Consider the following 14706-nt stretch of genomic DNA (forward strand, 5'->3'; position numbering starts at 1 on the left):
TAGCACTTCAAGTGCAAATGCAAGACTTTTATACAGAACTCCCCATGTTCATCCTTATTTTCCATTATATTTCTTGTATTTGTTTCATATGAAGTACTTGTATAGAATTTCAATGTGTGAGGCAAAAAAACGCAAGTGTTCCTCCCCTGCTGGATATGGTTTTGATCTGTACTTTTACCCAAAGAAAATATGTAACAGCAATCATAATTTTGTTTTATGAATTTAATGTCTCATTTTCTTGAATGTCATTCTGACTGTAAGAAATTCTGGGTAACTATAGGAACAAGCTCGGTTGAAAACGATTTGGGATAACCTGTCAAGTTGTAAACAGTCAAACCTTTATTGCACTTTTTCAACAATTTCAAGAAAAGAAAAAAAAACATTTTTACATATCCTGTGTTTTGAATATAAAGCTCTATTTGTGTAATGTAGTGTCATAGTTTAGCATAGGCAGCTGGTCTTATTTGTTCTTTTGCCTCTGAAATAATATTTGAGCGGCAGGTTTTACTGTGTTGCATATGCAGAATTCTGTTGTTGCTTATTTCTGTACAAAGATCTTCTTGCTGTCTCTAGAAATACTCTGTGGCTTTTTAAAAAAATTACTAAAAACACTGCCTTTGCTTTTTTATTTACTTGCATGCACTTTAAATCTTTTGAATTGTGGTTTTGTTTTCCAGAACTCGCTCAGTATTTAAAATACCCTACTTTTCTGGTCTTTCGTGATTACTGAGTAAGGACCTTTAACCATAATTCTTCAAATACTGGTTGGAAACTACTCAAATTGGAAATGTATTTTCTGTTTCCATGACTTTTTTTCCATTATCATGGGGGAAAGGTGGTTTTCATATAATAGATACCTGCCATAGGTTAAAGGAGTTCACTTCCAGAACAAAAATGTATAGATAACGTACTCATCCAAAATGTTCATGTCTTTCATTCTTCAGTCGTAAAGAAATTGTTTTCTGAGGCAAACATTTCAGGTTTTCTCTCCATATAGTGGACTTCAATGGTGCCCAGAGTTTCCCAGCCGAGTGAGAAGGGTCTTACCTAGCGAAACAATTTAAAAAAAAAAAAAATTATATGCTTTTTAACCTCAAACACTCATCTTGCTCTGCCTGAACCTTTTTTTTTTTTTTAGTTCAAGACAGTTAGGGTATGTCGAAAAACTCTCATCGTATTTACTCTCTCAACTTCAAAATCGTACTAGATCGCTGTTTTACCATCTTTGCATGTTCACTTTGCAAGTATTAGATGCAAGTAAGAGATGTAGGATGATTTTAAAATGATTTTTGAAGTTTGAGAAAATTTTATGGGAGTTTTCACCATACCCTAACTGTATTAAAACGAAAAAAAAAAAGAAGAAAAAAAAAAACATGCAGAGCAAGACAAGTGTTTGAGGTTAAAAAGTACATAAAATTGTAATTAAAATAATAAAATGACAGATTGTTTCGTTAGATAAGACCCTTTCTCAGCTGGGATCGTTTAGAGCCATTTGAAGCTGCATTTAAACTGCATTTTGGAAGTTCAAACATGGGACACCATTAAAGTCCACTATACGGAGAAAGATACTAAAATGTTTTCCTTAAAAAACTATTTTATTACGATTGAAGACAGACATGAACATCTTGGATGACAAGAGGGTGAGTACATTATCTGTAAATTTTTGTTCTGGAAATAAACTAAGTATTTTTAACATAGGTGGCATGCCTTACGTGTTTTTAAGTCTGATTCAGGTGTTTTAAAAATTACTGTTAGTAGGAGAAAAAAAATTGATTCTCTGATGCATGGCGATTCTCTCTTCAACGATTCTGAGCTTGTTGTTTTTCCGCATATGTCACGTGCGGATTCCACCCCTAGCTGTTTGTATTAAGATTTCAGAAACTGTTTTGTACAATCGAGTTAAAAATGGGGTATAACTAGCCTGACAAGCCAGACCCACATAAATGTAGGGTCTGGGCACTCTCCATAGACAGCGTTTAACTGGAGGGGTGGGATAAACGGTTGTCTTTCAAACTCCCTCTCCACGCAATAGGACAGCGCTACAACCAATCAGAGCAACGAAGAAGGTGAAGTAGTCAACTCCGAATATACATCCTTCTTTTGTAAGAACGACCTCAGTGCAGTTTCTTGTTCTTTTCTCAGAGAAAAGCTTAACTTTAAGTCTGTCAGAGTGACGGCCAAAGCCGATTCGAAAGAAAGTTGTTCGCTAGCAGCAGCCATCGCTCTCTCTCTCTCACGCATAATTCACGGAACCAGAGAACGTCTGACGGAACTTATGGTCGCAGGTCAGTCGTCATCATTTTAAACCCGCCCACCGACTCGTGATTGGCCCGGTCGATTTTGGATTTTTGGAAATCTCAAGTGAACGGAGAGTTACTAGACTGCCCTTGGAAGCAAATGTAATTTGCTGCCGCTAGGGGCGCGTCTAGATTCTAGGCTAGGGTATAACTGCATTGTATTACAATTAGGGTTGGGTACCGAAACCAACCGGTATGTACCGGACCGAAACACAACGCGAATTTCGGTGCCTCATTTCGATGCCACTTAAGTGTCTGAACCGTCTTTTGAAATATTTGTCTTCTGGTGCTATGACACCGATGTAAGAAGCTTTGATTTGTCATGCATGATCGCTAGTTAAATTTAAATACTGCATTCATGGGGTGTCAGAATGATCGGAAAAATTATTTCCTGAATGAGAAAACTCACGTGAACGTCGGAAAGCTTTGATGATACAAATCCAAGACATCTGGCCATTTTCACATTTCAAATTAAAAGCACAAATCGTCGGGAAATGAAACCATCCAAGAAGCATGTGAATTCAGAACCTATCGTTACTCTTGCTCTGACTGCAGCAGGTGGTCTGTCGTTAGCTAACGTTACATTAAACACGCTTAACTTAAAATGCCAAAAACGTACTCGGTTACTAACGTAACCTCGGTTCTCTCAGAGAGGGAACGAGTACTGCGTAAGTATCTTACGCTTGGGGAAAATCCTTTCCGCGAGAGATATTGAAGCCAAAAAATTATCCTTAATTTTGTATTCATGTAAAACGCGTTGCCGCAGTGTGCAGACATAGGCGAGGCGGCTCGCGTGCCTATTGGCTGCTCTGCTGCAACTGCAGCACCTATCGAGTGAGGCTTGGCGCGGTGCCAGCTCCAATGAGGGCATTTCGCGCCTAATACGTCATCTCCCGCCCAAAGTGGCGTGATTCAAGCCTATAAATATCGCTCGAAGGTAGCTACACACTGGTTTTTTCATCATAAAAGCGCACAGAGCATGCGCTTGCACGGCAAGATACGCAGTACTCGTTCCCTCTCTGAGAGAACCGAGGTTACGTTAGTAACCGAGTACGTTCTCTTACGAGAGGTCTCTCGTACTGTGTAAGTATCTTACGCTTGGGGACCCCATGTAAAACGCCGTGCATGCCAGGATCTGATACCATAGACCCAAGGGCAATAGCCCGGGGTTCATACAGTTCATAATCACCTAAGAACTCACAGGGAGTCCGGGGAAGAGGGAGGGGCAACGCCGCACTCTTCCACATAGTGCAGCGTCACTCAAACGCTAATTAAACGTACATACAGGGCGGGGTTACGGCCTGAGCTGACGTAAGAATAAGGGTCTTCACACAGTTTGCCCAGACACATCTCGTGCTATTACTTTCACTGTCGACCCTAGAGCTGTGCTCAGTAGACGCAGCATTCTGAGCTGATAACATCAGGTCAGACAACACTGAACATCTAGACTGACAGCAATCTGGCCTGCAAAGCGGGAACCTCCAGGTTGTAAAACCTTATAAATGTAGACGGAGAGGCCCAGCCCTCCGCCGTACAAATGTCTTGTAGGTTGATCCCACTCGACCAGGCCCACGACGAGGCCACGCCCCTCGTGGAATGTGCTCTGACACCCAGCGGGCATTGCATGCCCTTGGACTCGTATGCCAGTGCAATAGCATCCACTATCCATCTGGATAAACTCTGTTTTGATGCAGCTATTCCTATAGAATACCCGTAAAACGAGACAAACAGCTGCTCTGTCTGCCTAAAAGCAGACGAGCGAGACACATAGACTCTTAGCGCTCTAACTGGGCATAAGAGTCTCGCGTCAGCCTCTTCATTCACAACCGGTAAAGTTGACAGGGCGATGACCTGTGCTCGAAACGGTGTGTTAATAGATTTTGGCACATATCCATGCTTGGGTTTGAGTATAACTTTAGAGTCATTAGGTCCAAACTCCACACATGTCGCACCCACGGAGAGTGCGTGCAGGTCTCCCACGCGCTTCACTGAAGCGAGCGCTAGGAGGAATATAGTCTTAAAAGACAGGTATTTTAAGTCAGCCGCCTGTAGTGGTTCGAATGGTCCGCTCTTCATAGCGTCCAACACCACAGAAAGGTCCCACGTTGGGACTGAAGGCGGTCTGGGTGGATTTAATCTCTTAGCTCCTCTAAGGAAGCGGATGATTAAATCGTTCCTTCCTATTGACTGACCTAGCGTTGTCCTCGAGAACGCTGCTATAGCCGCCACATAAACTTTGAGCGCGGACGGGGACCTGCCCTTGTCCAGTAGCTCTTGTAGGAAGGAAAGTACATCTGTCACTCCACAGTCGGTGGGTGAAGATCCGCGGGCTGTGCACCAGCCCGAAAATATCGACCATTTCGAGGAATAGAGCCGTCTAGTAGATGGAGCTCTAGCCTGTGTGATCGTTGTTATCACTCCTGTGGGGAGTTCATCATATATTCCCCGGTGACCCATACATGAAGGGACCACAGCTCGGGGTGAGGGTGCCAAATCGAGCCGCCCGCCTGCGAGAGGAGGTCTCTCCTCACTGGTATTGGCCACGGTGCGATGCTCGTCATCTGCATCAGCGCTGGGAACCAGGGCTGGTTTTCCCAAAACGGCGCTATCAGCAGTATTGAACATCCTTTTTCCCTGACCCTCTCTATCACCTGAGGTAGGAGAGAGACGGGGGGAAAGGCATAGAGATGACGGCTGGCCCTATGTTTAGAAGCCCCGGCACATGCGCTGCTTTCAGCGAGCGCAGGTTGTGCTGAGCCCATACCAGGAGGCGTTCTGCAAGTCTGTATAGGTTTTTGGACCTGAGACCGCCCTGGCGATTTATATAGGAAACCACTGACATGTTGTCCGAGCGGACTAGTACATGGTTTCCTTTTATTTGGGGACAGAAGCGCATCAGCGCGTTCTGTACTGCCAGCATTTCGAGGCAGTTGATATGCAGGAGCTTTTCCCGTTCTGACCACTGGCCAAAAAACAGTCTGCCCTCGAGCAGAGCCCCCCATCCCGAGGTGGACGCGTCCGTAGACACCACTTTTATTCCCGAGGAAGTCCCCAGGCTTACACCTAACTGGTACCAGTCGATTGCTCTCCACGGTTTCAGGGCTGTGACACATTTCTGATTGACCGTGATACGAAGCCGACCGGGCGCCCACGCTTGACGCGGGACGCGCGCTTTCAGCCAGAACTGCAGTGGGCGCATACATAGCAGACCCAGCTGAAGAACTGATGACGCTGAGGCCATGAGACCCAGCATCTTCTGAATGTTTTTTTTTTTTTTTTTTTTTGAGCGGAACGGACGCGCCGAAGCGGAACGAGCCCGCTGTGCGCTGAATGTCTGCTGCGCGCTGTGGTGACAGCCGCGCTATCATTGACAGCGAGTCCAATTCTGTGCCCAGGAAGGAAGTTTTCAGACTGGGGGACAGGGAGCTCTTCGCCCAATTGACTCTGAGACCCATATTCTCGAGGTGATCGAGTAACATGGTCGTATGCTGTACAAGCATTGAGCAAGACTGCGCTAGAATCAGCCAATCGTCCAAATAGTTCAGTATGCGCACGCCTTTCAGTCTGAGAGGAACGAGCGCTGCGTCCAGGCACTTCGTAAATGTACGGGGTGCCTGGGACAAACCGAACGGCAGGACTGTGTACTGATATGCCTGGCCCACGAAGGCGAATCTCAAAAATCGCCTGTGACGTGACACTATCTGTATTTGAAAATACGAGTCTTTCAGATCCACTGACACGAACCAGTCTCCTTGGCGAACCTGCGCGAGGATTTTTCTGGTCGTAAGCATCCTGAACCGACGCTTCACCAGCGCTTTGTTCAGCTGCCTTAGATCTAATATGGGTCTGAGACCACCGTCCTTTTTTCTGTACCAGGAACTATCTGCTGTACAGCCCTCCTTCGCTTTGAGCTTGAGAAAGGGGCTCTATGAGCCCTTTGCTCAATAGTTTCGCCACTTCGGCTCGAAGCAGGTGTGCTGCCTCTGTCTGCATTGTGGTCTCGACGCGCGCTGTATAGAGGCGCAGGCGTCGGTGAAACTGTAGCGAATAGCCTCCTTTAATAATGTCCAGCACCCATTGTGAAACCCCTGGGAGCTTTTCCCATGCATTTACATGTAACGCAAGGGGGTAGGTGCGAAGCGCGCTCCGATCTGTCAATAACGGGGTCGCTTCGGTGCGTTGTGACGCACGAGTGTCTGTGACATTCGAGGCTCGGGGTACACTGACCGCGGGGACTGCTATCTTTGTGTGTATATGTGGTTGCGTAGTAACGGGCACATTCAACACACTCAGCGCAGCCTTTAGCCGCGTAGACGGGGCGTCGTCCGGTTTCGTTTTTACAGAAACCGTAAGACCTGCCTGATGTGATATGTGTGGGCACTCTGGGGTGGGCACATTTATCACATGTGAAGCGCAGCCGATTCGGGTCGACTTTATGTGCGCGGGGTTTGTATGACAGGATGTGCTTATGTGTAGTGATGGGCACTGGGCATGCGAGCTACACACAAAACACCTTCGGCTATGGCCGGAACACCCGAAAATACACTCCTTTGAGGATTTAATTGGGTAGCCGTGAGAACGGCTTTTGAGTGCAGACAAGCAGGCTGCAGCGCCGGCTTGATGACTGCGGATAATGCTGGAACAGCCACATTTCTTGGAGCTGAGCGAGCGAATACTTTCGGTGGGAGTCTGGCAGCCGCGGGACTCGCACACCGGCGTTTAACACTCCAAACAGCGCACTCCAATCAGCGGCGACACACACTGTAGATTATAAAGGATATAGGCGCCGGAAAGCGCAGCAGGAAGGCACGGAAGGCGGCGTGGCCAGCAGCTCCAATGGCTCGTCCCGCTGAGATGCTTGCAGTCGACGGCGGCTTCTTCTCCGGCTCCAGCGATGCGTGTGCTTCGCTTGAAGGATGAAAAAATCAGTGTGTAGCTACCTTCGAGCGATATTTATAGGCTTGAATCACGCCACTTTGGGCGGGAGATGACATATTAGGCGCGAAATGCCCTCATTGGAGCTGGCACCGCGCCAAGCCTCACTCGATAGGTGCTGCAGTTGCAGCAGAGCAGCCAATAGGCACGCGAGCCGCCTCGCCTATGTCTGCACACTGCGGCAACGCGTTTTACATGAATACAAAATTAAGGATAATTTTTTGGCTTCAATATCTCTCGCGGAAAGGATTTTCCCCAAGCGTAAGATACTTACGCAGTACGAGAGACCTCTCGTAAGAGAACGAAATGTTCTAAAGTGTGGCTATATTTCACAAAAAATGATTCAGACAACGCGACATGCAACACATGTTTTACAACAGTTGTGTGTAAAGGGGGAAACACGTCAAACTTAATGAAACATTTGAGGGCACATGGAATAAACTTGAAAGCATAGGGATGTACCGTGTTTGACAGTTTGTGGACATCAGCTGGCACTATCAGCAGGGCGCGATTTGCTCTAGTCTATGCATCCCTGCCTCTGCTGAATTATTTGAATTCCGGTTGGGATAAAATATCCGGTGAAGCTCTCCTACGTCCTGATGTAAATCGTCTAAATGAATCAAATGATTCGCGATACACGCATTGAAGTTCTGTTCTCAATAAAATGATTCGCGATCCGATTGGAGCGATTCGAAAGAGTGAATCACTGTGCGTTACTTAATAACCACACGAAGCCAGTCACCATTAACAAAGGGGTTATTATTAAAAGGAAGCAACAAAAAAACGTTTAGGAGGATGATTCCTCCCGCATATACATTTGAGTGTAGTGCAAGAGAAATACCCCGAAACCCGAGCCTTAAAGGGACAGACACCCAGACCGTTACAAGTGGTTTACTAATTCGTAAATAGTTTCAAAAAGCTCTGTTTATACTTTGCTCACTTTCTCTATAGAATTTATTTGTTGTCTGAAATGAAATCATTACAATTAATAGACCTAACTTACTAAACTTAATTTTTTTTTTATGAAATTGTGATCACAGACAGTTTTTGTATTAAAAACATTTCATGACATGACACGTAACAGATTACACTAACAATTTGGTCACCCTTCCACCTATAGGAAGAGAAAAAAGATTTAGACTAGAATGGAGAAAGATCTGAACACTGGGCATGCGCACATCAATCTAACGTTACTTTTATCACAATGTACAACAATAATACTGTTTTATGTATAATAGTAAGGGCTAAGTGTAGACATGAAAAAAAACACAATCTTTTAGGTAAAACAACTAATTTCATTGTTAGTTTCAGGTCAGAGCTGTACCCCTTCTAGCCACAACCCTGCCCCCTGCCCGAGTCTTACCAGGACAAGCAATAAGTCAGGAGAGGTGTTGTATTTTGCCAGAGAAGGCAAATATGGTAATATTTCTGCAAAAGAACTGCTGAAATTTGAAGCTGTTAAATTATTGTAGTTGGGTTAGGTGGCTTAGATTTTATTGTTGCGTTTTGTATTTACTTATATATTAATGTATACTTTAAACTTTTAATACATTTTTCATTTTAAAGAACCTTTTTTGTCCAATAAAAAGATATTCTTGTGTCATCCACCATTTTGTGGCTTTTTTTTAAAAGTATCGGTTTGGCACCGGTATCGAATAAACCCCAAACGATACCCAACCCTAATTACAATGTGAACATGCAGTGCTACGAAATGAATGTGTCATGAGAACAATGATCATCCAGTTGATCAGAAATGATTTCAAACACAAGGATGTTCTTTTTAACAGTCTTTATTGACTTCTGAAAAAGTTACACATCTAGACGCCTCTGGGTGTCTTAAAGTTCATTCCAACAGTTGGCTGGGTGACCTGCAAGTTGGAGATGTTGCCAAAGTCCTGCAATGAGAGAAAGTGTATTAATTTAAGTCTGAATATCAATGCTGGAATGACAATTTGACAGCTGTTTTCTCAATTTACTCATTAAGAACTGTTGAATTGCACCACTGCTGTAATGTATAGTCATTACGGCACCGCAAACACAGTATAAAGTTTTTAAATCCAACTTACGAAAGTCTTCAGCATTTCCTTTGTATCTGGATCAACCTCAATAATCTCCTGATCCAAGGCAGAGACCTGAAACAGAGCAAAAAAGCACATGAAATAAGGGACTAAATACAGTACTAGTGAGATGCCCAACATACCAAATGTGATAATCGTATCAAGCAGCAAATTGTTAGTTCTACGTAAGCAAAGAGTTTACAGGTACAAAACAGTCTCATTTTTGAGCTCTTAAGGAAAAACTTAGGGAATTAAATACATAAACTTCAAATGTTGACTATATCGGGTGTCAGTCATTTTGTAGTGCTTTCTAAGTGAATTCTGAGCAATTGACTTAATTCCCTACATTCGTTCATTACTTTTTCCCCCCACAATGCATTCTGATTTCAAGTGTACGACGACATGCACTCACTGATGTCCCACAATTTGACGCAAAGAACCGACAAGATGGAAGAGAGAGCGGAAGTGAGTGAGTTTGAATAAGTTTGACTTTATTTCTGCTTTAACTTTTATTTCATAAATTTAGCCTATATTAAAACATTATATAGGCATTAATTTAATATTTGACTAATTTACTGAGGTGGCATATCTACACTAAAAATACATACATGACCCTCTAACTCTAGCACTCTCTATTCTAATTCCATTTTTAGAAAAAAAAAAATAAACTTGACCCTTTAAGACTTGCACTCCATTCATTTTCTAACTGCTTGTTTTCATATATATATATATATATATATATATATATAAAAACACTTCTCTATAATTTATTCCATTTATTAGTTTTTTTTTTCATTTATGATATAATTAACACTTAGGCTAACTGAGAATTGTCATAGCACTTGCATATCATTGCTCACGTGACATCAGTGGTTCAACCGTAATTTTATGAAGCTATGAGAATACTCTGTGTGCAAAGAAAACAAATATAAAGGCTTCATACAATCATTTCTTCTCCATGTCAGTCTTCGACACATTCACGAGAGTACCATGACACATACGTGTGGTGCAGCTGGCGCAGGAGCTGGCACTGAACGTGGATTTATCAGATTTTATCAAAAATATCTTCATTTGTGTTTTGAAGAGAAACAAACATCTTACAGGTTTGGAGTGATTCAATAATGACAATTTTGATTTGTGGGTGAACTATCCCTTTAATTAAAGAATTAATTTGGCAGTGATGTGAACTGACCAACACAGATTAAGAAAAAGCAAGATTTAAAGAAGTTCACTTGCAGAACAAGAATAAGGATCGCTCATGTGTCGTCATCATGACGTATTCTCAGTGGGGAACGCAAAGCATTTTGGGAATCCGCGGCACAAACATTAGGCGCCAGACTTGATTGCATGGAGGGAAGAGTTCAAGATGCCGTCTACCTGCTGTGTTATATACTGCAATAGTCGTTCTCACGATAGAAGTGGATTAAAGCTTAAGAACGGAATATCCTTTTATCGTTTTCCAGCGTGGAATAATAATTGTACAAGCCATGTTTTAGAGGTGACAAAAATGCGACGAATGGCATGGATAACCGCAGTAAGGAGACCCAATTTGTTTCTGTGATCAAAGCTGAATTTTCAGCATCATTACTCCAGTCTTCAGTGTTTGATCCTTAAGAAATCACTCTAATATGACGATCTGATGATCAAGAAACATTTATGATTATCAGTGTTGAAATGAACATCTTTGATGAATAGAAAGTTCAAAAGAACGTCCTTTATTTTAAATCTAAAGCTTTGTAACATTAAACACTACTGGTCAAAAGTTTGGGGTCAGTAAGAATTTTATTTTATTTTTTGGGGAAAGAAATAAAATAAATCAATACTTTTATTCATCAAGTTAAACTGATTAAAAGTTACAGTAAAGACATTTATAATGTTAGAAAATATTCTATTTTAAATAAATGCTGTTCTTTTGAACTTTCTATACATCAAAGAATTTTAAGAAAATTTGGTACACAACAGTTTTCAACATTTATAATCATAAATGTTTCTTGAGCATCAAATCGTCATATTAAACTGATTTCTGAAAGATCATGTGACACTGAAGACTGGAGTAATGATGCTGAAAATTCAGCTTTGATCAAGAAATAAATTAAACTTTACTATATATTCACATAGAAAACAGCCGTTTTAAATTGGAATAATATTTCACAATATTACTGTTTTTTAAATTGTTTTTATCAAATAAATGCAGCCTTGGTGAGCAGAAGATACTTCTTTTAAAAACATTAAAGACTTTGCTGGATAAAATTGTGGTTGTGTGCTGTGCTTTGACCAATATGTGTCCAAGTATTGTTGTGAAGCCATCGTGTTAGAATTATACACCATGCTCACATCTAATATGTAAGGAAAAAAAAAATTTTTCCAAAAGATTTTGTAATGTCTCTTCTCACATGTAACGTTAATGATTTTTAGCCATCTCTGTAAATAAAATACACAAAGACTGAATGAAATTCTGTCTCAATTACAAACTCAATTACATAACTTGAATAGTAGTAACAACCAACTTAATTTCAGTTTCTTTACATATTTAACATGTTAATACATTTAGATCAAAACATTTACATTATAAAGAATCCATAGAAAAGAACTGGAAATGTATGAGGGTAGGTAACTTGTGGGTGATAAGTTACAGACATGTGCAAGCATCGCACTGCCATGACTCTTCTCTGGCTGGTGCGCTGCTGAGTCCCACGCAACCTAAATGGAACCACTAATAAGGACAGTTCTGATTATCGCAACTTCGTGTGTGTATGCACTAACACTTAATATCATATAGTTGTATATATATATGGGTGCTGGAAGTTGGGCAACAGTTTGACGTCCCTTGACCAGTCGCTCTGCTCGTAAGAATCCAGTCCTTTGATTCCCTTTATTTTCTCGTCATATCTCGTTTTTGCATAAGGATTTAGTTTTAGGCGGTATGATCAGACAATGTTTTCTTTAGCTCGCTGCATTTTGTAGGATTATATTCTGTTTTCACGTTAATTTTTCATTATTTTCATGCCAGATTACTAGCCTGCTATGCCAGCCGGGCCAAACATACCCATAATTCTTTGCGTTCTGAAGAGGTTGCCGCCCATTTGATCACATGTCTGAGCGATCTCTATTCACAGATAGCATAACCACCCCCCCCCCCACGTCTTTCTTTCTTCAGTCATAAAGAAATAGCCTTTTGAGTATAAACTTTTCTCCCTTCTATGGTGCCCAGAGTTTAAACTTCCTAAATGCAGTTGTAAAGAATCCCAGCTGAGGAAGAAGGGTTTTATCTAGCAAAACTAAAAACTATCCATTATTTTAAATTAATAAATAATTTACATAATTTTTAACCTCAAATGCTTATTTTGTCTATCTCTGCCTGAACCATTTTTTCTGGTTCAAGACAGTTAGAGCATGTCGAAAAGATAGATAAGATCCTTCTTCATCAGCTTTTGGGATCGTTTGAAGCCGCATTTAAACTGCATTTTGGAAATTCAAACTCGGAGCACCATAGAAGTCCACTATATGGAGAAAAAAATCTGAAACGTTTCCCTCTTACGACTGAAGACAGATATGAACATCTTGGATGACAAAGGGGTGAGAACATTATCTGTAAATTTTTGTTCTGGATGTGAACTTCTCCTGTAAGGAGTCAGCAGTCCTCAACAAGTCAAGGTACAAACACAATCGAAGATAATTTTTTTTTTTTTTTTTTTTGGTCAATATCACTCACTCCTAACAGCAGGTCTTTGGAATCTGTGTGTGTACCTTCTGTATGAACCTACTGATCAATATGAAGTGTGAACTGACCTCTGGGACATAGTTATCCCTTCTCTCTCTCTCCTCCTCCTGCAGTTTGATGGAGATGCCTCTGACAGGTCCCCTCTGAATGCGCTTCATCAAATGAGTTACATACCTGCAGAGAAACATTTTTTGAAATAAATAAATGTAATTAATAATTACACCTACATAACTGCCCACAAGAGCATCTTTTTTATTACTGCATTCATTTCGCATGGCCCTTTACTCACCCCGCGATCCTGTTGCGCAGAGCTTTGCTGGGGATGATGGCGATTTCCTCGCATACCCTCTTGTTGATGTGGAAGTCATTGCCCAGCCGGGTGTAGTACTTCTCTATGACCACCCGAGCGGCTTTCTTCACGGTCTTGGTTCTTACACCTCCCTGTCAGCACATAGACTAAACTCAGTCACAAAACATTAGACATCTTTGCAATTTCGACAGCATAATCACGGTAAGAACACGGAAACTAGCATCACGTGTTCTAGTTTAAGACGTGCACTAGGTGCTAACAGCTAACGTTATGGCTTTTCATCACCACACGAAAACGGCGGGTTAAAAGCGACACTTATATAGCAAGCTCTTTACATACATTCAAAAAATCAAAATAGTGCTGTACAGTTCAACGTGATATTGTCTCTCTGAATCTCTGAACCGGTTTCCGTGGAAATTCAAAAGTTGTTGAACAGCGGCAGGCGACGCGGCGTGTTTTTTCAACATCCTAAATTACTGCAGCTGCCAAATGTCAAAATACTTAGTATAAAGGAATCCTGAGAATATTAGCAAAACATTCTGGTGCTTTTAAAAACCTAACGAGATGATAAAACACGGGATTGATGCGGATTGAAAGGGATTCACTGTGAAACATACCCACCATATTTAGTTGGTCTAGAGGAAAAGGGATAAAACGACACCGGAGCGGAAGTTTATAAAGCTCTTCCGGAAATGACATAAAAGTCTCTGAACGAGAAACGGCTATGAATGAGATGAGAAACGCTTTTTTCAATAAAGTCTATTCTGCTTACCAAGCCTAATATTTTTTTTGATAAATACAGAAAAAACAGTTAAATTCTGAAATATTTTTGCTATTTAAAATAGCTGCTTTCTATTCGAATATATTTTAAAATGCAATTTATTCCTGTCATCAAAGCTCCTCAGTGTCACATGGTCCTTCAGAAATCATTCTGATTTGCTGCTTAACAAAATTCTACCACTAATAATAATTATTATTAGTTTTATCAATATTTAAAACAGTTGAGTAATTTTTTTCAGAGTTCTTTGATGAATAGAAAGATCCAAAGATCAGCATTTATCCAAAATAAAAAGTTTCTGTAACATACACTACAGCATTTAAAAGCTTGGAGTCAGTATAATTTTCTTTTGGAAATAAACGATACAAATTAATACTTTTATTTAGCAAGGATGCTTTAAATCGGTCAGAAGTGATGATAAAGACATTTATAATGTTACAAAAAAATTAGATTTAAGATGAATGCTGTTCTTCTGAACTTTCTATTTATCAAAGAAATCTGAAAAAAAAAAAATCTACTCAACATATTTTTTTTTTGAGCAGTGAATCAGCATTTTTTAATTATTTCTGAAGGATTAAGTGACAATGAAGACTGAAGTAATGGTACTG

At 41.1% G+C, this 14706-nt stretch overlaps 1 protein-coding gene across 1 annotated transcript; it reads right to left on the reverse strand.

The window, feature by feature from the left end:
• Positions 1 to 9006: 9006 nt before the first annotated feature.
• On the reverse strand, positions 9007 to 13457 carry LOC141332002 (small ribosomal subunit protein eS17). The gene is made up of 4 exons (XM_073837068.1): positions 13300 to 13457; positions 13079 to 13184; positions 9299 to 9364; positions 9007 to 9127 (listed from the first exon to the last, which is right to left on the reverse strand). Exons 2-4 carry the CDS (start codon positions 13166 to 13168, stop codon positions 9050 to 9052), a joined length of 234 nt encoding a protein of 77 aa, XP_073693169.1. The 5' UTR covers positions 13169 to 13184; positions 13300 to 13457; the 3' UTR covers positions 9007 to 9049.
• Positions 13458 to 14706: the final 1249 nt, after the last annotated feature.

The sequence above is a fragment of the Garra rufa genome, chromosome 3 (genome assembly GCF_049309525.1).
Source record: "Garra rufa chromosome 3, GarRuf1.0, whole genome shotgun sequence".
NCBI classification, from domain to species: Eukaryota; Metazoa; Chordata; class Actinopteri; order Cypriniformes; family Cyprinidae; genus Garra; species Garra rufa.